Below are 23,880 nucleotides of genomic sequence, written 5' to 3'. Positions count from 1 at the left end.
GAGTGTCATCCGCTTAGATTATGTTGTTTCTGTGGGATCTTATGATGCCGGTGAGTGGTGCTATGTATATGTTAAAGAGAGTCTGGCTGAGTGAGTATCATTGGGAACTTCGCAGATCAAGTTGGTGGTAGCTGAAGATTATGATGCAAGGCTGACCCCAGTGAGAAAGGAGAAAATCCATTGGAGTGCATGTTCTCTTATTCCAGAGTGGTTGAACGAGGATGGGGTGACAGACAGTGTCAAAGGTAATGGATAGGATAAGCAGCATGAGTACCACGGTGTCCTCTCTGCTCAGGATTATGCAAATATTGACGATAGCGGCAGTGAGGGCCGTTTCAGTACTGTGGCTGGCCCTGAAGCTCGATTGAGAAGAGTCAAGGAGTTGGTTGTGGTTGAGGTGATCTGATAGCTGTCAATTGATGGGGCTTTTGAGGATTTTTGCTGAGTAGGGAATCAGGGAGATGGGTTGGTAGTTAGCCAGCATTTTCAGGTCTGCCAAGTGTTTCTTTAGGAGGGGCAAATGGTAGCACGTTTTCAACTTTCTGGACAGGTGTGAGAGGCAAGGGAGTTGTTGAGAATCGTGGTGAGCGTTGTATAGATGGGGTCAAGTCCTCTGGTGAAGATGAAGTGATTGCATGGGTCCAAGGGGGCTTCTGAGCAGACAGATAACATGGCTGATGCTATATCTACCATATTGATCTCCGGTTAGCATTGTATGGTGGTTCTTGGGTGGCTTGTCTCATCGGACTGTAGGGTGACAAGGGAGAAATGGTCTGGTTGGCAACCAAAGCGGTTATATATATATATTGCTGATTATGTTATGGAAAAAGTGGGAGAACTGGTTGCAGAGGCTTGGGGGAGGGTGATGGTTATGGTCCTGACATTCGGGGAGGTGAACACTTTTACAATAGCAAATTTGTATGTGGCATTGTTGGAGTTTTTTGTGATTCAGCCAGTCAGGGCTGAGCGTGTAGTGTCTCTAATTTGCTGATAGTAGTGTCAGAGGTTCGATTTGAAGATTCTTCTGTTGTCATAAGCATGTGTATGCCTCCAACAGTAATCTATCAGTCTGCAGTGGCATTCGTGGAGTCCGAGGTATTCTGTGTACCAGCTTGCTTGAGGTCTTTTTCTGGAGCTGGCAATGGTTTTGTGTGAGGCAACAGAGCCCACGCAGAAGGTGATCTAGTTATTGAATTGACTGATAGTTTGAGGGAAGTTTTCTTGGAATTGTTGGAGGTTCGTTTGGAGGTCAGTGAACCAGGCTTCTTCAGAGATTTTGATCCAGTTTTGCAATGAAGTCTTGGAACGAGCAGGCGCAGGCTGAAGCAGATCAGGGAGTGGTTAATTCAGGTGAGGGGTGTGGTTTGGTCTACCATGATGCAGTTGCAATTCATGAAGATGGGGTTAAGGAGATGTCCTGAGGTGTGAGTGTGGCCCTTCGTGCCTTGGGTGAGTATAAGGGTGTTGAGGTTCTGTGTGGTCTCTCAGGTGGAAGTAAAGGCCTCTATAGTGGATTAAAGAGCTGTAATTGAGTACCAGGGGGATGATGAGTTCCAAGATGGTATTTCCTGAATTGGCTCGGGGTCTGGGTGGTTGGTACTGGAGGACGCCTCCCAATGTGGTGTTGCTGGAGATATGATATTTGAAAGATGCATTCATGTTGTGAACCATGTCATGCAAGCTGAAGCCAACACTGGGGGGGAAATGGATGTCTGCTACAGCTAAGGGGTGGCACATTGCTGTTGATCTTTTGTAAATTCTTATCTCTTTATGGCACCCAGCCATCCCATATGCTAACATTTTGTATTTGTGGGGAGATTATAACAGTTTCTTCATGAAAAACAGTAATGATATTACTTATATAATACATATTTTATTTTATCTGAGAAGAAAATATGATATTCCTTTTTAATTCATGCCCATCTTGTATCACAAACTTCAATTCATGTCCGTCTTATTTTACAAATATTTTTACATTTATACTATACAATGCAGAGTTTAGTTTTCATTTGTTGATCACCTGTACGGCAATGCCACCAGTGCTTAGGCACCCCATCTTGGACTCCTCCCACCCATTGAGGGGAAGACATTGGCTGGCGAAGTAGCAGATAAATTTGGATAATAATAAGCCGGGCAGGAGCTTAATCCATAAGTCCCTGGCCATGCACCACCAATTTCTCTTCTTGATGCGGACTCAAACGTATTTGGACAGCTCAGTTTCAAAAGCCTTTTATTTGAAGCAGAACCGAAAGGTCCAATCTCTATCCTTCAAGTAAGTTTCAAGCTTGAGTATAGTGCATAAGGCTTTCAATGTATAGCCAAATCGACCAAATAGGCAGCTATCAAGAAGCAAAGTCTATTCATGGACTTTATGGATGTTTGCACATCTTAACACTAACTATCAACTGAAGTTATGTTTGAGTAATATCCAGGGAGAACAAATTGGTATCACTCAGAACCCTCTGAGAGAACACATTGGTATCACTTAAAACCCTCTGGGGATACGTTTAGAGTATGCCAGAGTTAGGTTCTGGCTCTCCTTCTATAATCTATCCTCCAAAAGGATTGGAAGAGACCTCTTCACCAATAAAGCTGATTTTCCTAAAATGTATGTTATCTCTATTCCTATTCTGATTCTTATCAATAATGAAATTTTGGTTAGCAGTGAAAATAGACCACATTGCTTCTTTAATGTATTCTTGGAGTTTTGTATAGATTAATCTCAAAACAAGCCCCCCCTTATTCAAAGGGCCATTGTCTGACTTAAGGAAACCATGTAGGATTGATGCTGTAGAATTTGTGGGACTCTTTCATTAGAACTATTTAGGTTTGCAGTTGTTTTTTTCCTTGGAATGGACTTTCCAAATTGCCAGATTGCTTATGGCTAGTGGAAGAATGCTCAAGGTATGCTACGTTTCAAATGGAATTTTGATTATAAAGTAAGACGCCAAACATTGAAAATTACTTGGGTTAAGCATGCAGATATGGAGTAATGCAATAGAGTGTAGTACACTTACTAAAAATGCACCAGCAAACATTATTACAAGCAACTATTGGGTAATCTCTGGTTTATTTTTAAGTAGATTTTTGTCAGGGAAACTGCAGTTGCTGATATATTATCAATGGCTGTGTTGCTTAGCCCACCCATTATCAAACACCATCTTGGATGATCTGGTGCACTACGGTATAGTCCAATGCGTTCAGTGGTTTCTGTATGTCAAAAAAACTCCAGGGTATAGGGTCTTGATTCACTTTCTTCAAATTGGGATTCACCAGACCTGTCAACCAAGAAATCTACAATAGCAGTACAAGAAGCACCCGTAATGCATCTATAACTGACGGAAAAAAAAATATTTCTGTAGGAAGATGACATTTAAATAACTCCATCCCATTGAAATTCTTAATATTAAAGGACGTTTCAGAATGACTAAGTTGACATTCAATACGCTCCCAATGTACTTCCCAGCTCTTCTTTTTTTTCTTACCCAATATTCTCTTCCCATTTCTCCCTTTTGCCCAGCCCTTTCGAATTTGTTCTTTCATTTCCCTTTGCTTTCTTCCTTCTGGGTCAACCCCATGCCCTATATCTACTTTATGCTACACGGACTGTTGGGTATTGCCTCTCAGTTTTGCAGAGTAGCAAAATCTAACTATCAATAACCTAATCAGCCTGACAACACTGACATTGTTCAAAAGATACCCTCATTGTTAAGGTGTTAGTATGATGGTGGCAAATCAGCAATATTTCTTGCTTGCTCATACGTTTAATGAGCATTTCATGATATTTGAATTTCTGTCTTGAGTGCATTGGTCACCAAAGTTACCTTTGGGCAACTTGTATGAATGCTATAAGAAATACATTTTTAACACAAAAATTTCCCAGTCATGGCACGGGCAGAAGGTAGGGGTAGCATAAAGGTAACAGCAGCACATTATTTTTCAAGACTTTACATTCTCTTCGTTGAATATTCCAAGGGACTATCATTTAAGGTGGTGAGAATCTCCAAATTATTATCTCCAAAACAAACCACCGTATTTAGACATAGATAGATGACCAGTTCACTCCAAAAAGATTTGTTTTCATAAACTACTCACCTACAAAGTCTGTTGTTCCCTTGTGAGGGTTGATGAAAGGGGGAAGCTTCTGTTGATCTTTCTGCCTTTTCTCTGAGAGGCTGCTCAACTTTATGAAGTACTTCATCGTAAAGGTGGACGTGTTGCTTAGCTGGGATACAAATGTACATTTGATAAGTTAAATAATTTATAAAGAGGTTCAGTTCAAAAGTAATGTCTATAACACTAATACTCACATTTCAGCATAACACTGTGAACAGCTGCCTGAGTCAATAAACATTGAATTAATCAATAAAAACGGTGGCATCTAATGAATGAGTATAACACAGTTTACTCAGCTGATCAGTTTAGTTACTGGTTGTCACCCCCCAAAAAACATTTTCCTCCCCTACAAAAGCCCATGGTAAAAAAAAACCCTTCCTCAAAAGTCAAAATAAAAACAACCACTCCCTCCAAAATAAAACAAACACTTAAACATTACCACCGGCCAAAGTGACATGCGCATTTTGAAGTGCGTGGCCACCACTGCTCTAGTCCTCCTTCTGTGAATCTGCAGCAGAGGACAGTCAGGACACGCCTTCCTGGCTCGGATGCAGGCTGGAGGGTGCAGCGAGCCTCGGTTAAAAATTAAAATGGCAATTAAAACATTTCATTGCCATTTCTTTTAACACCGCACCAGTCGCAGTAGGCGACGCTCCCCCGCCCTCATAAGGAAACCACCGCTCTATGTTACTAGTAATCCTTGTTCAACATTGTAGAAATCGTCACGTAATACACTAACCGGAGAAATTTTAAGTGCAACCTCCACAGTACAGGCCAATTTTTAGATTTTTGTAAACCTAATACGTAATGTACCACCAAAACCTAAAACTTTCTGTAAATAAAGAAAGTTAATCTATTCTCTATTTAGAACTACCATTGATGTCCTACACAGCTCTTCCACCTAACTAGTCTCTCTTTTTAAATGTAAAATGTGTATTTGGTTAGATTAACTCTCCTTGAGTCCCTCCAAAAGTTTTAATCTTTATATTACACACAGCATATCAGGATATTTTTCTCTTAATTTGTTTAGTCAATTTAAGCTTAAAATCTCCCTTTGCAGGAGGTTTTTAACATTGGAGCTACAATGTTTTCTTATACATTGAAGTTTAAAGAACAAATGGGAAAAAAGTGGACTGTACAGGCTATTGAGGCATTATGCACATTTAATACGGCCTTCACCTCATCAACATAGATAGGTTAATTAATTTTAATTATTTTGAAGGTTTCCGGGATCCCTGCACATAGGCAGGAATAATCTGTCTTTATGACTATCTATGAAGATTCAACAATGCAAAACTGAAGATAATTACTTTAACCACTATTTATTTATGCAGCTCGGTATCTGTAACAAATGTATGCGCTTCACATGCTACTGTTATGTTCGCATTGATCACAATATTTCTTAAATATCTGTAAAACTATTGGGTATCAGTGTGGTAAGAGTTGGTGATCAAGAAGAACAAGTTACTTTTGGAAATGCTTTTTCTGGTGGATAATTTATCTAACCACTATTCCTCAAGTGCCAGACTGGCTCTGGAAAACCTTTCCATAGCAGTGCAAGGTAGCGCTGTGCAGCCGGCACCCACCCCAGGCCATCCCAAAAGTGACTGAGGAGAGGCACATAAAAGCACCACCAGTCTGTGCTAACATCAGTGCTTAATTTGTAAAATATTAAGTGCCAGGGCTCTGACCAGGGGGCCACTGCACCTTGCACCACCCATTGCTCTTGTCATTGTTGCAAAAACAACTTCTAACCATCTCTCGTGCATGTAAATGCGACAGCTCAGATTGTACCAGGTCCCCAAAGCTAAAGGAATGGCTGGGGAGGCAGGTATGAGCAATTTTTTTATGTACATTGTTTTCCTAAACAACTGTTATACTGCTCATCTCTAAATTACATGAGCAGCACCACCTTGTGGCAGACTGCCCTAAGTGTGGTGTTGATAATTAGGTGCCGGTGCCGAGCACCGGAAACCAATTAAGTGTCAGTGCTCAGCACCGAAAAGCTCCGGCTCAAATTAAGCACTGGCTAACATCAGTTTCTTGTCTTTTTCTTTTCCGTGCTCTCAGAAACAGAGCAGGAATAATTGTTTGTAAAAGTTTGCTCAGTATTAACTTAGGACCTTTTTAGATATTAAAAGAGGCCACTCCACAAAATGGGGAGGTGGGAGCACGGTGAGGAAGAATTTGGTGTTAGGTAGAGTATCCACCAGAAATAAGATTACCAAATGAAAGAAAACAAGTTAATTACCTGTAACTACAGTTATCCAGTATTGGTATCTTTCATAGATTCACATGCCTGAATCATTCCCCGTCGCTGAGGCGGGAGTCCCACGGTAAATACAAAAGTAGTGCCAAATAATAATAGTAGTAGTAGGCCCCAAAGAAAAGGCCGGAGGCCTAGATCTTAGCAGCCTATCTACATCATTATGCCAAAAGAACCAAAAAATTGGTTCCAACTAATCAGCACCCTCTAGAACACTCTCAGCAGAGCCAGTTCTCCTTAGATTTTTCTAAGAACATGTGGGAAGTAAGTGTCCCAAAACATAGAGAACTGACTCTACGGGGAGGAGGCTGGGTGCATGTGAATCTATGAAAGATACCAATACTGGATAACTGTAGTTACAGGTAAGTAACTTGTTTTCTTATCCAGTATTGGGGTATCTTTCATAGATTCACATGCACCCAGCCTCCTCCCCGTAGAGTCAGAAAGCGAGCCTGAATCAGAGTAGCAAGCAGTATACCAAGTATTCAGTCGTTTGCGGATGGTGGGAGACTAGTGCTGATAAACTCCCAATTGCATCCACAACTTGTTAACAAAAGGTATAATAAACCAAACTTTAGAATTCAAAAGCATGTAACATACACAGGGAAATTAAACATGCACCGTAATAACACTATATATCAGACATGCCATAATTGCAGACATTGTCAGTGTCATGAATAATGAAGGCCATAGATAGCATTTAAAAGACAGAAAAGGTACCTGAAACTGACCTCAAAGAAAAAGATGGCGTAGGACAGCTTGTCCAACCGCTGCATCGTCCTGATGTGTAGATTGAAGGCAGTAATGTCTCGTGAACGTGTGGACATTCTTCCATGTCGCAGCACAACAGATATTTTCTAGAGTCACCCCAGCAAACAACGCTGTAGACGCTGCCACCGTTCTTGTGGAATGGGCCTTGGCTTTCCTTAGCAATGGCCTGTTACCCTTGTCATGGCAGAAATGAATTGTAGATGCTATACATCTGGCAATTGTGGCTTTTGTGACTGCAGTTCCCAGAGTAGTTTGGCCGTAAGCCACGAACAACTGGTCAGATTTTCTAATGCTCTTTGTTTTTTGAAGGTAGAATTTTAAACATCTTTTAATATCAGGAGAATGTAAGGGTCTTTCCGCTGGTGTAGACGGATTTGGAAAGACCTTAATTTTACCGGTTCATTGAGGTGAAACTGTGATGGTACTTTAGGTATGAATGTAGCATTAGTCCGGAGGGTCACGTAGTCCTGAGTGAAATGTAGAAATGGTTCCTTTATAGTGAAGGCCTGAATTTCACTCACTCTTCTAGCGGATGTCAGAGCCAGAAGTAAAGCAACTTTCCAGGTGAGGAATTTGAGGTCGGCCTTGTGGATCGGCTCGAATGGGTGTTTCATTAGTTGCGTTAGGACAGTGATAAGTTCCCACTCTGGTGGAGGAGGCCTTACCGGAGGAAACGCTCGGAAAAGTCCTTTCATGAATTGTTTGATCAAAGAGGATGAACATAAAGAAGGAAGTTGAGCACCCTTTCTGAATCTGGAAGGTGCGGCTAAATGGACTTTGACTGATGAAAAAGTGAGCCCAGACCTTGCCAGATTTAGAAAATAAGGAAGGATCTGTTCCGCAGGAGCTTCCACCCGGTGAACATTGTTAGCCTCGCACCAACAGCAAAAACGCTTCCATTTTAGACGGTAAGTCTTAATTGCGCTGTGAGCTCGCGATTTTGTCAATATGTCACGACAGTCCTGAGGGATGTTAAGGTCCTTGAATTCTAAGAAATCAGGAGCCATGCGTGTAAATGTAGAGACTGAGGGTCCGGTTGAAGCACCTGACCTTTGTTCCTCGACAACATTGTGGGTGTCGTAAGAAGACGGATCGGCTGGTCCTGGGATAATAACAGAAGCTCTTGGAACCAGTACTGGCGTGGCCACCGGGGTGCAATTAGGATGAGACGGCAGCCCTCCAATTTCATCTTGCGTATTACACTCGGTATTAGAGGTATTGGGGGAAAAGAGTAAGCACAAATCCCTGACCATCGCATGGATAGGGCATTCCCCCTTGATCCCTGTTGAGGGTATCTGCTGGTGTAATATCGGCATTTCTTGTTGTCCCTCGTTGCGAACAAATCCAGTGCCGGCTTGCCCCAAGTTCGGAACACCCTGTTCACTTGATTCTGCTCTAGCTCCCACTCGTGGCAGTCCGATTGGGACCTGCTGAGCGTGTCCGCCAGGGTATTGTGGAGACCCCTGACATGTTCTGCTTTGAGGGTTATGTTGTGGAGTGTGACCCATTCCCACAACTCCTGAGCCTCTCTTGACAAAGTTGCCGATCTTCTCCCTCCTTGCTTGTTTACGTAAAACATGCTGGTGGTATTGTCGGTCCGAACCATTACTGATGAACCTGCAATCCTTGGAAGGAAAGCTTGCAGGGACAGGAAAATTGCTTGCAATTCCAGGCTGTTGATATGTTGTTTCTTGTACTCTGGAGACCACTTTCCTTGTATCTGTAAATCTTGGAGATGACCTCCCCATCCTTCCATGGAGGCATCTGTTGTGAGAACAAAATCTGGAATTTCCTGTATGAACGTGAGTCCTTCTGCTAAGTTGGCCATCTGCGACCACCAATGCAGAGCGTTTTTCATGCGTGGTGTGACTTTGAGGATGTCGTCGAAGGAACCCACGGCCTGTTGCCACTGAAGGTGTAGCTCCTCCTGTAGAGGTCTCATTCTGAGTCTTGCCAAAGGGATGAGATATATTGCCGAAGAGCACATCCCCAGGAGTGAAGCAAACATGCAGACAGAAACTGAAAATCAGAATTGCCAGCTTTTGAAGACGAACCTGCCGTTCGTGAGATAAGAATGCGTTGCAAAGGACAGTGTCCAGCAGAGCTCCAAGAAATGGAAGGACCTGCATCGGGCGTAACTGAGATTTGCTCCTGATCACAGTTAGCCCCAGAGAGTTGAAAAGATGAAGAGACGTTGTAATGGCAATCTTGACTGCTCGTTCCGAAGGACCTTTGGAACATATAGTACCAGGACTGGCACCCTGAAGTCAGTTCAGCTGCGTTTTGCTGTGACTACTGAGGCATTTTCGAGTAAATGAACAATCAAGTAAAAGCGGCATGTTAATATTGTGATGGGCACCAGTTCTGAAATAGAGCCAGAATGCATAATCTATCTCCCCATGGTTGTGGTCAGTCCCAAGCAAGGTTTCGTAGGAAGCAGGCATAGTGACACAAGCGACCCAGTTGTTGGCTCTGTATCATCTTCTGTGCAACTAATTCTAACAACTGTAATAGGAATGGGGTGCTCCAAGATAGTGACCACTTCACAGTCTTCAATTCACCGATCCTAAGAGAGGTGATGGTCCGGGAAAGGGCCACAGAGGGGTTTGGTACCGCGAAACCCATATTCCATTTAGGATTCTTTTGTGGAATGTAGCTAGGCCTGGGTTCTAAAATAGATTGCACAGACTGGAGCAATTTTATAGGCCCATTTGATCTCTGCCTCTATCTAGAGACTTGGCTTATTACACAAGTGCAAAGAGCAGGTTTTGTAATTCATAGTAAAGGAGCACTAGATATGGGTAGAGGTAGACCATCAGGGGGTTTGGTGACATGGGTAAGGACTACCTTTCGTGTACAGTGGAACAGTACCAAATGCATTGAATGATATGTGTAAACCTCATATGCCCTTTAAATATAATTCTGTAGTTTACAATGTCTATCTAAGACGTGTGGGATATAGACTGTAATCGCCAACTGTACAATTGCTCACTGCTCACTTGGCTACCTTTCCAGATGAAGCTCATAAATTAGTGGGTGGGGACTTTAATTACCAATTTGAGTCACTGGACGCAAGTATTAAGGACCTCTCGCAGGAGGAAGACAGAATCTGGTCTATCTCAGATTTGGTTATCTCCCCCCATTAAGAAATGGTCCCCGCTAGCTCTACAAATAAATGCCCTGACCCTAAATCAGTGCATTTCTGCATGTAATGGGAGTACCCCATCAGACAGGAAAGGTAGGCACACATTTAAACGCGCTCAAAGTACTAGTCTAATAGATTATATACTAGTCAATGTTAGACTTTGACCTCTTCTCACTCATGTGATAGTTGCGCCCAGGCATGATCACAATGTCCGTGCCCTTGATATGAATCTCCCAGTCAGTAGGGGGAAAGCGAGCCGTCTTGAACCCTTTGATGGTAGACACCGACTATCATCAAACAGCGCCATGGGGGGACTTGCCTTTCTCTCCCTTTCCCTTTCTAGTCCGGCATACGAGGTGTCTCTGGGTACTTAGGGATAGAAATAGTGGCCATCTTGGGAGGAGTTTCAGCACACCGGTCGGCGGACCAGCAGTGCGGCTCTCCTTCCACCCCCCCTGCACGACTATAAGTTTGAGCTGTAGTTCGCGCTGGGTCAGTTTGTTTGCATCCTCGTGCTGAAACCTGAGGCGGTGCTTTCGGGGTCTGATGTGCTGTGCTGTGGCACTTTTAATAATTATTTAGAGAATTTTTAATCACTTGCATATCACGCTGTGTGCTAGCGTGTTGTGTTATTTTTGAACTTTTTTATCCTTGCGCTGACTGCCAGCACGCGTCACCATTTTTACCTGGTGCTGCTCTCTGAACCATCGCGCTGATTGCTAGCGCTTACACCGCTTATTGTGTGTGTATTTTCAATTGAGATTGGCTGTGTTCCTTGCTCACCTTACTCTGTTATTTTCCAACTGACCCCTCTTCTGTTTCTGCACTTGAGGCGGAAAGCCGGGTGCATTCTCCACGCTATCTTGGCTCTTTTTCTTATGGTCTTCTCCGTGTGCGCTGGGTGGCAACAGCGCCACGGGGGGACTTGCCTTTCTTTCCCTTTCCCTTTCCCTTTCTAGTCCGGCATATGAGGTGTCTCTGGGTATTTGGAGATAGAAATAGTGGCCATCTTGGGAGGAGTTTCAGCACACCGGTCGGCGGACCAGCAGTGCGGCTCTCCTTCCACCCCCCCTGCACGACTATAAGTTTAGAGGCGCTTTTTCTCCGCGCAGCGGACGCGCGTGGTGGGCGCGCCTATTCCGCGCCGAAGGAGCGCCTAAGGAAAGCCCGTCTGCGCCCGTCAGCGTCCCGGACTGCGGCCGGCGCGGACGTAGACCTTTTCTCCTTGGGTGCTCCCTGTTTTTCGGTCACTATGCACCTCTACTCCTCTGCTGAACTTTTCTCTTTACGAGGTTAGGCGGCTAACTGCCGCTGCGTCTTTCCTGCTAGGCGGGCACTGAAGAAGAGCTGTCCCGGCTGTGGCTGGCGTTTGACCGGACCCAATGCAGCATCTCCCACGATTCTGCCCACTCACCACTCTTGCTTTCTCCTTAATATCAGATCTCTTAGCAGGCATTCTTTGGATATTTATAACCTGTTGTCGGAGTCTAAGCCGCTCTGCCTTTTTCTAACAGAGACCTGGCTGGGAGAGAGCTCTGGCCCTGATCTAGCTAATGCTATTCCCGCGGAATATATCATCATCAGGATAGACAGGGCCGCAGGTAGAGGTGGCGGGGTGGCTATGGTGGTTGACAAGCGCTTCTCCTGTTCGACTTTTCCGACTGATAATATCGCGGGATGTGAATCCCTCGATTTCACCCTTTCCCTGTCCCCTCACCAAGCCTGTGCCGGGCTCTTAATATAGAGCACCGGGACCGTTGGGTCTTTTTTTTGAGGAATTGCAGGCTGCGCTTTCCGTACTCTGCTTAAAATCTGAGCACTGCATATTGTTGGGAGATTTTAATCTCCACATGGATATGGGCAGCAACACAGATGTTGTTAAATTGTGGGATATCACAGCTCCTTTGGGTTTGTCTCCGTACATTTCTGCCCCCACACACAACAAAGGTCATATTCTTGACCAAGTTTTCTCTACCACGTTGATTAATATGCTTCCCCCGGCCCCGGTACTGTGGTCTGACCACTATCTAATACATTTTCATATCCCCTCTACCAACGTGACTTCCATAAGACCGTTGGAATGCTCTAGAGGGATGGCACGGGCCTTTCATCGGGTGTCCTCTGAAATGCTGACACACGCTCTCTCTCTCCACCCCTGTCAGCTATCCGGCGTTTTAGAGGAGGATCTGGATTTGCTACAGAGGTGGCTTGTAGATAGATTTGAAGAGCTGGCTCCCGGGAAAACGTCCAGCAAATTCTGTCGGCGCGCTTCTGCCCCATGGTTTACTCCCTCTCTCGGTGAGATGCGACGTGAGTGTAAGAAAGCCGAAAGGGCATGGCGTCGCCTTAATGATCCCAGGGATAAAACTAAATATAGGGAAGCTATTAGGCTTTATCACAGCCATATTATGGCTGGAAAAAAAGCCTATTTTGAAAGAAGGATTGACGATGCTGAGAATACAAGTAAAGAAGTCTTTCGCATCGTAAAGGAGTTTGTCTCCCCTACCTCGATCTTGCCCTCACACTCCCATACTGATTCATGGGTTGGCCAGCTCGCAATCTTTTTTACCACTAAAATCATATCTATTCAAGATACTTTTCCCCCTATGAGTCTTGCATCTGCTCCTGAGACCAGGCCGGCCCTGTTTCCATCTGGGGTGGTGGAAGGTCCTTCTTTATCTGAATTTCCCCCTCTATCTTCCTCAGCCTCACTCGATCTCCTCACCCAGCTGAAATCTGGCTCCCCGCAGGATCCCTGCCCTGCAAAATGTCTTGGGCGAGTAGCGCCTGCCTTGAACTCCTTGCTTAACCCGGTGCTCAATATATCCCTGAGCACTGGAGCTGTCCCCCAAGCCTGGAAGCACGCCTTGATCCTGCCGCTGGTTAAGAAGCCCAATCTGGACCCACTAATCCACTCCAATTACAGGCCTATCTCCCTCCTCCCTGCTCTGGCAAAAGTGGTTGAGAAGCATGTGCATGCCTCCCTTTCTACCTTTATTGAGAGTAACAATATCTTGCATGACACTCAATCGGGTTTTCGTGCGAATATGAGCACGGAGACCGCTCTTCTTGAAATCACCGATGCCATCAGGGAGGTATTAGACACTGGAGGAAAGGCCATCTTGGTAATGCTGGATTTGTCGGCGGCTTTTGACTCCGTTCCCCATGACGGTCTCCTTTTAAGACTCTGGGAGATCGGACTCCGGGGAACAGTGTTGAATTGGTTTAAGTCATTTCTGACCGGCCGACGGCAAACGGTCTGGGCTCCTCCTTTTTCCGCCGAGATGCCGCCTTTGGAGGTTGGGGTGCCTCAGGGTTCCATCTTAAGCCCCACCCTTTTTAATATCTATATGGCTCCTCTGGCGGCAGTAGCGGAATCGTTTGGTGCCCAGCTCATATCCTACGCTGACGACACCCAGCTCCTCTTTACCTGTGCTAAGGGTTCGGACTTTGACGGCCTGCGGATCAGAGACTGTCTGGGGGCTGTTTTTGACTGGTTTCAACAGCACAGTCTGAAATGTAATTCTGATAAATCGGAATTGCTTTTCTTTGGGTGTTCCCCTGACCCCAGATGGAAGTCTTGGTGGCCTGTGGTAAATATTCCTTTTACCGAAACTGAATTTCATACGGAATCTTAAAAAATACAGTAAAATAGCTCAGAATAACAAGAGGCAGAATCCGTGGTATAAGAGGTTTCTAAATGGGCTTTATTCCATCCAAAATGGCCGACTCGAGTCACGGCCTTCAGGTTCCGTCACCACGAGGGTTCAGGAAGTGAAGTACAATACTTTATTGACAAGAAGTAACTTTTATAGGTCATACATTTACAATGAAACAAGTGCAAAAAGGCGTAACAATTGATAAGATAAATTAACATAGTGATACGTAATTGAAACTAGGCGTAATAAGGAGCAAAAAAGAAACATGATTGGCTCTCATTATCTTACATAGGTGGATCTATACGATAATACTTAACATGGATGCGTGCGCAGCAGCATGACGTGTGATTGACGTGCAACTAGGGGGTGAAGGGGACTTGACATTTAGCTCTACATGTGGAGACGAGAAGTCTAGGGGGTCATGTCAACCTAATCCCAAATCATATCTAACATCCTATGTTTAGAGAACTATGTTATCCACAAGGAAGGACTCTCGGACAGAATCTATTCTATACTAACTGTATGTGCGTGTACAAGCGTCTAAGTGTCTATATGAGAAGCGAGGGGCAGAAAACTTTCCATGGCAACAGGGCTATGAATCACTTGCAGGAGGACGGAAAGGCTGAGTCCTTTGCTTGTGAGCTAAAGGAAATGTTTACCTAAATCACTAGACAGGAATGCATCGGCTGAAGAGCAAAATAGATAATTCGAAGGTGAAATACAGCTTCTTGGCAGGCAGGCGAAAACTGGCCGAGGCAGGCACCGTTAGCTGCACAGGGAGTAGGACAAAGTTCATGGATACAGATGCGAGCTCAAGCTGAAACTGTCAGAGACAGAGAGCAGGGAAAGGCTTTGAGGAAAGAATCGGGCCTACTTGCCTGAACTGTAAAAATGGAGTACCTTAGCCATATAAAGTCGGTGGCTTTTCATACTTAGGAATTGAATATCCAGCCCATTGATGGCGGATCTGACAGAGAACATGTCGACGGTAGACACACATATGTTTGCGTCTTGGAAACTGGAACTGGAGGGAACATACATGTACTTGTGACATGCACATAGAATCGTTGGGGTCCAAGATAGGGGACATAACTGATCAGGAAAATCCACATTTCCACATTCCCTCCTTGTCCCCTACTTGCCCTTCAAGAGATATCAATCTTCATTATTCCATCGATTTGCTCATGGAGCATCATTTCTTCTTCCTTCTTTTTCCGGCATTTTGAACGAGAACTTTGATATGGAATGCATGATGTGGCACACAGACCACAAATCGCTGGTCCACATTGCAGGCATAAACAACAACTGAAGAGCATAAGAAGGCCAATACCTAGGAAGGATAGAACTCTCCATCCCCAGGCTGATATCACACTCCAAAACCACCCGGACCACGTCCAAGTGCCTGGATTCTCGTGTATCTGGTTTACAATCTTATGAAGGCGTGTTATAGCTTTATATACAGATGGCGAATTTTCTGGTATGAATATGCAGCAGCTGGATCCGATGACCCTGCAAGCTCCGCCCCTATCGGCCAGGATGACGTCAAGGACAAGACGATTCTGGAGAACAACAATTCTCATCACTGATTGTTCCTCTGTCAGATTGCCTAGGGCGGTTATAGTCTCGTTTACTACAGCTTCAAGAGTCTTGGTGAGTCTGCGTATCAGCTTACTATTTGATATTGTACCTATATAGGGGAAGATACCTTTATTGAAATCTACATACTTGTCCCATGCCGTCTCAGTATAATCGACAACTGGGAGATCTCTACGCTCTCTTTTGTGTACTAAATGAACATTTCGATAATAATCAGGGGGAGCTAGGAAAACAGGTGGCAAAAGGAATGCTATGTAACAGGTACCATCCCAATCTAGAGGCAGACGCATATATGCCGTCTGACCACATATAAAGTAAGAATGGCGAGAAGCTCTAAATGAAGATTTCCCTTGATCACTATATTCTACTGTAGTAACGCATTTGCTATGGCCCATGTGTATGGAACCAACTTTTCTCACACATAATTCACCCTTAACTGGAAATACTGACATAGTGGGCAGAATTAATTCAACTTCGGATTTGACGTTCAAAATCATGAGGTTAGGCGTAAAATTACCTAATTTATACACTTCATTTTCTAAATCAGTTCCTGTTCTACTGGGGTGACCCTCCTTATTAGGGTGACAGACTTTGAATAAAACTAGATTCAGATTTCCCCATATCCAATGTTGTTGATAAACTGCTGTGTCTGGGTCTATGGAATTTAGTAAACTAAACCATGCTCCACAGGAGCCATTGTGTGTGAACGGATGTGGAAAGAAAGGCAGAACTCCTTTGTTATTCTGATAGGGAGGGAGTCGGCCACACACCCAACAATTGGTGGCATTACTAGTCTGATGGGAATGATGTAACATACTAATGAAGGTGTTATTGCGCAGCGCAAGTCTATAAGATAATTCATGTGGCGGTAGGTCACTAAAAGAATGTTCAGCAGTAATATTATAAACATGTCTAGAAATAGGATGATATATGTGCAAAATCACACTCGTAATGATTATTAAAACACTCAATAAAAACAGAATTAATAATGTCCTCACACAGTAGCTACGCAGTGATTTACAATACGCCTGTCGTTTCAACATTTCTCTGGTATTTTCTCTACTCAGGTCCAAGGGATACATGTCAGAGACAATTCAACCGCTTCACCTTGGAGAGGACTTAAACAATCAAATTGCTCGACTGTTTGGGCCTAAGTTTTAATTTATAGTTCTGAGAGTCATTCCTTTCAACAAAGGGAAGTTTTGAATCAGTCTGTGAGGGAGTGCAGGGCACAGTGTCTATATCCGAGGATAGTCCATGAAATTTCTTAACGTGACTGGAATGTATCCATCCTTTGCGGCCCTCCACTTTCACGGCTGTTCTTGTGGTCAGCAGGACTAGCTTCGGTGTTTTCCACCTGGGCTCCAATTGGGTTTTCCGATCGAAATTCCTCACAAACACCAGATCCCCCGGAGCAACGTCATGGGGTTTCACCTCAGTGTTGTCAGGAAAAGCTGCAGCTACCTGTGAACGACAAGATTGTAGTGCAGACATCAAGGAAGCCAGGTAATCTGTCAGCATATTACAATTAACATCAGTTATTTTACGTGGTACAGGCGTCCCCCACATATTTGGTGGCCTTCCGAAGATCACCTCATACGGGGATAGCCCTGTTCGAGAGTGTGCTACCATTCTTATGTAAAATAGTGCAACTGGTAAGGCTACTATCCAGTCAACACCTTTCTCCTTACATATTTTAGACAATCTGATTTTCAAAATTTGATTATGTCGTTCCACGAGACCTGCTGCCTCGGGGTGTCGGACACAGTGGAACTTCCACTGATATCCCAACAGAAGTGAGACATGTTTCATTAATTCGGATGAGAAAGGCTGGCCGTTATCTGAATATACAACACGTGGTAGCCCGTACCGTGGGAAGAATTCTCGAACTAACTGTTTGGCAGTAGTCGGGGCCGTGTAATCTGATACTGGGTACGCCTCAGTCCATCGGGAGAGAGCGCAGACAACTACAAGAACATATTTGAATCCTCGACATCGTTCCATCTGGATATAATCCATTTGGAGCACTTCAAAAGGATGATCAGGGGTCTGGAATCCACCCTGTTCTACGGGAACACTTTTTCCCGGGTTGAACTGACAACATATCATACAGGTACGGACCTTTTGTTTAGCTGCTGCTCGTAGATGTTTATTGAACCAAATGTGTTGAATGCTATCTAGCATAGCTTTTTCTCCTAAATGCGCCGGGCTGTGAATTGTAGCTATAATGGCTTGGACCATAGAGTCAGGAAGAAACCATACAGATTTCTCCTTCGTCATCCATCCCTGATCTGTCTGGATCCCTCCTAGTTCAGTCCATTTCTTTAATTCTTCTGCAGTAGCATGTGTCTGTATGTCAATTACGTCAAGTGCGGGATCCTTAATTGTCATACACTGTGTTGGTGTCTGAACTATTGGCTTTGTCATGTCTAATGTGCGATTCTGAGCAGTCTGTTTAGCTGTTCTGTCAGCTAAATCATTGCCTTGAGAAATGATATCAGTAACCTTCGTGTGTGCTTTACATTTCATAATCGATATAGCAGTAGGTAGATGTATTGCGTCTAACAAGGCATGAATGAGGGGTCCGTGCTGAATGTGGGCACCATGGGAGGTTAAATAACCTCTCTCTCGCCACAGTACGCCGAAGTCGTGTACAACTCCGAATGCATAACGTGAGTCAGTGTATACATTAACTTTCTTATTAGTGGCTTGAATACAGGCTTGTGTTAGAGCAATAAGTTCTGCTGCTTGGGCTGACAAAGTATCTATACAATTTGTCTCAATAACTTCAGTGTCTGTTGTGACTGCATACGCGGCCACTAAATCTCCTGTACTTGTTCTCATGCACGATCCGTCTACATACAACGTCAGGTCTGGATCTAACAATGGAACGTCTGTCAAGTCTTGTCTAGGTTTCGTCTTTATTTCAATGATTTCAACACAATCATGAGCTAGTGGGTCTGTTCCAATTACAGGTAATAGTGTAGCAGGATTCAATGTATTACACCGTCGGATCTCTATGTGTGGTTGAAACAATGTCAGTTCATAACCGGTAAGTCTTGCTATGGTCAAGTGTTGTGTTTGTGTTCGGTTCACAAGAACCTCTACTGCATGTGGTACTTGTACTGTCAATGGATGTCCTAATACTATGGCATCGCTTTGTCTGATTGCTAAAGCTGTCGCCGCCACTGATTTCAGGCATGCAGGCAAAGCCTGAGCTACGGGATCTAATGTACTGGAAAAATAAGCACATGGCTTGCGTGATCCTGCTTGATCCTGAGTGAGTACTGACAAGGCAGTACCTTCACGTTCTGTAACAAAAAGTGTAAAATGTTTGCTATAACATGGTGTTGCTAAAACAGGTGCTTGACATAAAGCTTCCTTTAGGCTTTCAAAAGCTTGTGTATGTTCCTGAGTCCAAGGGAGAACAGTCGATGTGGCTGCCTCCTGTGTGGTTAGCTGAATGAGTGGTTTTGCTAGAAATGCGTACTGAGGGATCCACTGCCTACAATATGAAGTGAGGCCTATAAAAGCCCGCACTTCCTTTTGTGTCTGGGGTATTGACATGTTAGCAATTAACTGGATGCGATCTGGTGTAAGCTGCCTTCCCTCCTTGGACAGCGAGTGACCAAGATAAATAACTCGCTGGACACAGAATTGCAGCTTAGAAGGAGACACCTTGTGCCCCTTGTCGGCTAGAAAATGTAAAACTGTCAGAGAAGCCTTTTCACATTCAGGATCGCTTCTCGCGGTGATCAGCAGATCATCGACATATTGAAGCAGTGCAGTATTGACTGGCATGTGGATACTGTCAAGTTCTCGTTTCAGTGCTTGGCTGTAGATGCTGGGGCTTTCTGTGAATCCTTGGGGAGCGCGTGAGAATTTAAAGCTGCGCCCATTTAAACTGAATCCGAACAAATATTGGCTTTCCGGATCTATTGGGACGCTGAAAAAGGCATTCTTGAGATCAATTACAGTAAAGAATGTTGCTTCGGAATCAATTGCTGTCAATAATGATGATATATCAGGGACCACAGGAAATTGTGGTACAATGCACTTGTTTAGTTCACGCAAATCAATAACCAATCGGTATACTGGTGGGGCAGTAGGATCAGTTCGTTTAAGAATCGGAATTATCGGTGAATTACATACATTGGAGTCTGTTTCTACAACTACTCCCTGGGCAATTAGCTCATCAATGATTTTCAGCAAAGCCACTACAGCATCATGTGGTAACTTGTATTGTCGCATTCGTGGTAGTACCACTCCTGCTTTCAATGTGACTCGGTATGGTGTAATGTTCATGCAGCCAACATCCGTAGGGCCTTGTGCCCATAGATGTACTGGTAAAGTCTGTAGTCGGGGATCCATGTCCCTAGACACATAGTGACCTTTAAAATCACGTAGAAACAACCTTACTCCTTCCGGAGAACAACATATTATGGCTCCTAGTGCTTTCAGAGTTTTAATTCCTAACAGATTTTCTGGGCATGATTTAGTAAGCAATAAATCTGTAGTTCGTGTCAAAGGTCCTATCGTAAGTGGGAGAGGCTGTGATACTTCATTAACAATAGGTTTTCCTGAAAAACCAAGGGAAACATTTTGAGAGCCTGAGAGGGGTGCCCCTGGAACTTCACTACGTTTTATAGTTGTTCGACTTGCCCCTGTATCGAGTAAGAATTTTCTATCTTGACCTAATAATTCACTATGTACATACGGTCCTTCTTGATCTACAGGAATCTCGATGAGCGGTAAGTCAACTTCCCTCTCTAGGCTTGTTCATGCGTAACGCTGATACTCAGGATATTCATATTGTGCAGTCTGATACATTTGTCGTGTTGTGGTTTGTGTGGCAGTAGCAGGCAACGGTGGTGCAGCTGGCACAAACTGTATGGGCTGCTGTGAGGCTGGCATGGACTGTTGCTGAACTGGCATGGACTGTTGCTGAACTGGCATGGACTGTCCATGCTGCATAGCTCCTTGTTCATTCTGATCTTGTCTAACTAATCGTGGTCTCTCTTTTGCAATACCTGTAGCTATATTACGTTTCAGGACTGGACAATCGTGTACATAATGGCCTAGTTGTTTACAGTAATTGCAGGTTCCTTTTACGGGAGCTGCAGAATCACCAGAATGTGTCACACCCTTTTTGTGACCCTCTGCTGGTACTGTCTGAGAAACTAGCATTTTCATTTTTGTATCCTTCATGCGTCTATGCTCGTGTTCTTGTTCATCCCTAATTCTATTGTGATGATACTGTAACATTTGTAGCATTTGTGACGGAGTGTTACTTTGCCAGGTACTCTCGAATTTCAATATTCTATTCTTCACTGGAGGCAATGCATTTTCCACTAATTTTGTCACAAATAAATGTGGATATGAGTCACTACTTGCTTTTATACCACTGTTTATACCAAAACATTTTTCAAATCGAGCATAATAATCGCTTGTGTCTTCATCTTGCTTTTGTTTGCAGGCTGTGATTGCACCCCAATCTTCCTTTTTTGTAGTTAATAGACGTGGCAGTACCTGTACTAGTAAACCTGGTAACAGTTTAACTTTATCCCCGAGCCCTGAACCTGCAGTTCGGGCCCTTTCTTCCTCTGCTAATGCTGTCCAGTCTATCTTTTGGTCTCCCACTTCCCACTCTTTTTCTTTCAGTTTTTCATAGATGCCAGCAGGCAAAAGCACCTTTAATATCGTCATAATATCAGGAAAGGTGTACTCTCCCATTAGTAACATGTCCTTAATTTCTCGGTGGAAACCCGCTGGGTCTTTGTCATGACTAGGTACTACTTTCTTCATTTCTAATAATTCCATTTTTGATATGGGTGTGTAAACAAATACACGGTGAAACTCATTGTCTTCGCCTTTTATTGGGTGCACTTCTCGTAAAGGATTTTGTCTATCCATATAGTACGGCGTTCTTTCTCTGTGGGGCAGCGAGAGAGAATCCGGATTTACAAAAAGGACATACTGTTTACGTGACACTAATATCTCTTTAATTAGCTTGTTACTAGAACCTCTCCATCTGTTCGTGAGTAGTTCCGTTAATATATCAGGTAAAGGACCAGGGTCAGCATGTTGGCTCTTATATAATATAAGGAGTTGCTGAATCATATAGATTCCAGCTAAACGTTGTTCATCTGCACTGAGATTAAAAAACGTGTGTGCTACGGTCTCATCACCGTATATTTCAGGACTGTCAATCCAGTGAACAGCTGATCTGGCTAATTCTTGCTCATCCATGGAATCGAGGAGGTGGTAACCCCTTCGTTCTCGTAGTATTTTATCTGCGGCTTGAAACAAATGTTCAGGAGACTTCAGATTTATTACAGGCGTCGGATACGTTCTGCTATTATTTGGGCATACAGAGTGTATGGGATCAGAAAAACATCTAGCATTATTACAGGATCTTCCTCTGCCTACATAGGCTATGGTCTCTGACTGTCTTGCGGAATTCCCTGATTCGGACACTTCATCTTGCTCGAACTCGTCTGTTCCCAATCTTTCTTCATGAATACGCTCTATTTCTCTACGGATTTTTCGGCACATGGCTATTATACAATTTTGCTTATCGTGTCTCCCTTCTGATATATTCTGGCTCCATCTTGTAAGAATAAGCATTGCATTCGGGTCTACCCCCGGACGGTCTTGATTTCTGATCACACAGTTTATGAGGAAACGTAACAGTTCCCCCTGTATCTCTACTTTCTGGAATTCCATAGCTCTGTTAATACATCCTGGATCTCGTCCTGTTTGAACAAAATGGTATATGTTATCTAGATGCGTAGTCATTCCTGGTAACCTTGCTAAATACTCTGCGGCTCGCCTGATGCGTAATGATGCCAGGACCATTTCGTCCTCTTTACCAACCACCGGGTCATATCTACAATTTACAAGGAGTTCCTTAAGCGTACGTTCACTTACGAATTTAGGAGTACGTGAATGCGCTGATTCTTGAAAGACAAGTTTATTTATTCTGGGTGGTGTAAAGGTATTGCTAGCACCTCCCGTGGCCCCATCTGGGGCATCGGGTGTGAATGGGTTCGTTGAACGTGACACAGCAACTATGGGTGTCGATACCACTGTAGAATCGACTGCGGGGACAGATGTGCTTGCCGAAGCTTGTATCGGGACTTGCTGTTGCACGGGGTCGGATACCTGATCCTGACGTTGAACCCCTCCGCCAGACGGTCTATGTAGTGTGGCGTTAGTATACTCGGGAGCTGTGTCGTCTAGATATGAGGAAAGAAAAACATCTTCTGCGGTTCTGGGATGCCCCTTTTGATGTACCTTAATTGGAAATAACGGGGGTGGCAAGTCTTTTGGCATCCCTGGAACAGCCTTTGGTAGTCCTTCGGTTAGAAGGGGATACATACCATTCATAAGAGCATTTCTTCGTCTATTTACTTGTTCTGACTTCACTCGGATACCTTCCTCAATTAATAGATCTTCTTGAACTTTATTTGAACTTTCTTTACTCCTCTCTTCTTGTCTACGTGCTTTTTCTGTACGTCTATGAGATTCTTTACGCCATAACTCAACAGCGTCTTTCTGTGACTGTCTGACCTTTCTTTTCCATAACTCTTCCTCCACTTTCATGATGCACTCTGCATCCCAGGTTCCCGCTGCGGGCCACCTTTGACTTTCCGGCAATCCCTTGGTATAATCTACCCATAGATCAAGAAACAATATGGCATCTAAGCCATGCTTGTGGTACATAAAATGCCCTGGAGTGTCCCTAGGAGGAATAGGAACTGCTTCTTCAAGCACCCCTTTTCTGGTAGTAATCTGTCTTAACTTCGAGAAGAGCGGCATATTGACAACTGATCTGATACTTACTCTTGAATTCACTTAATACGAAAAACACAATAATGAACAGTGAACAAAGAACAATCATTCATACCACAATATGCAAGACATTTGAACACTTTAAACATTGAATATTAAACATTTTAACAATAACCGACAATGATGACAGTCTGCCTAACTAATCACCACGCTGAATTCTTGACAATAACTAAATACTTCGGAATACTTGATATACTGCTAAACAGTACATATACACTGCTAAACAGTGCAGACCGGATTTGTGTACCCAAATCCGTCTTGACCGGCACAACCTATGTGCGCGTCAACACGCCTCCTCGGCGATGGTACTCACCGAGTAGCTCCTTGAAACGGAAGGCCTCAGAGAATGGACAGGACTCGATAACTGCGGATAGCGGACCCTCTGGACATCGGGATTTCGAAAAACCTGGTGGGCTTCTGTATACCTCGGATCTTGCTCTCTCAGCTAGGCTCTGGTCGGGATACTTCGCACT

General features: G+C 44.0%; 1 protein-coding gene across 2 annotated transcripts in view; it reads right to left on the bottom strand.

The window, feature by feature from the left end:
* Positions 1–23,880, bottom strand: part of CFAP74 (cilia and flagella associated protein 74) — a 927,349-nt gene that overhangs the window by 146,040 nt on the left and 757,429 nt on the right. For both annotated transcript variants that reach the window (XM_085609345.1, XM_085609347.1), the window contains exon 35: positions 4,096–4,225. In XM_085609345.1, the coding sequence (XP_085465471.1) occupies positions 4,096–4,225 (130 nt within the window). The remainder of the gene's footprint in view (positions 1–4,095; positions 4,226–23,880) is intronic.

Source organism: Triturus cristatus, chromosome 1_2 (assembly GCF_964204655.1).
Source record: "Triturus cristatus chromosome 1_2, aTriCri1.1, whole genome shotgun sequence".
NCBI classification, from domain to species: domain Eukaryota; kingdom Metazoa; phylum Chordata; class Amphibia; order Caudata; family Salamandridae; genus Triturus; species Triturus cristatus.
Note: the sequence above shows the minus strand (reverse complement) of the source record. Positions and strands in the feature narration are given on the sequence as shown.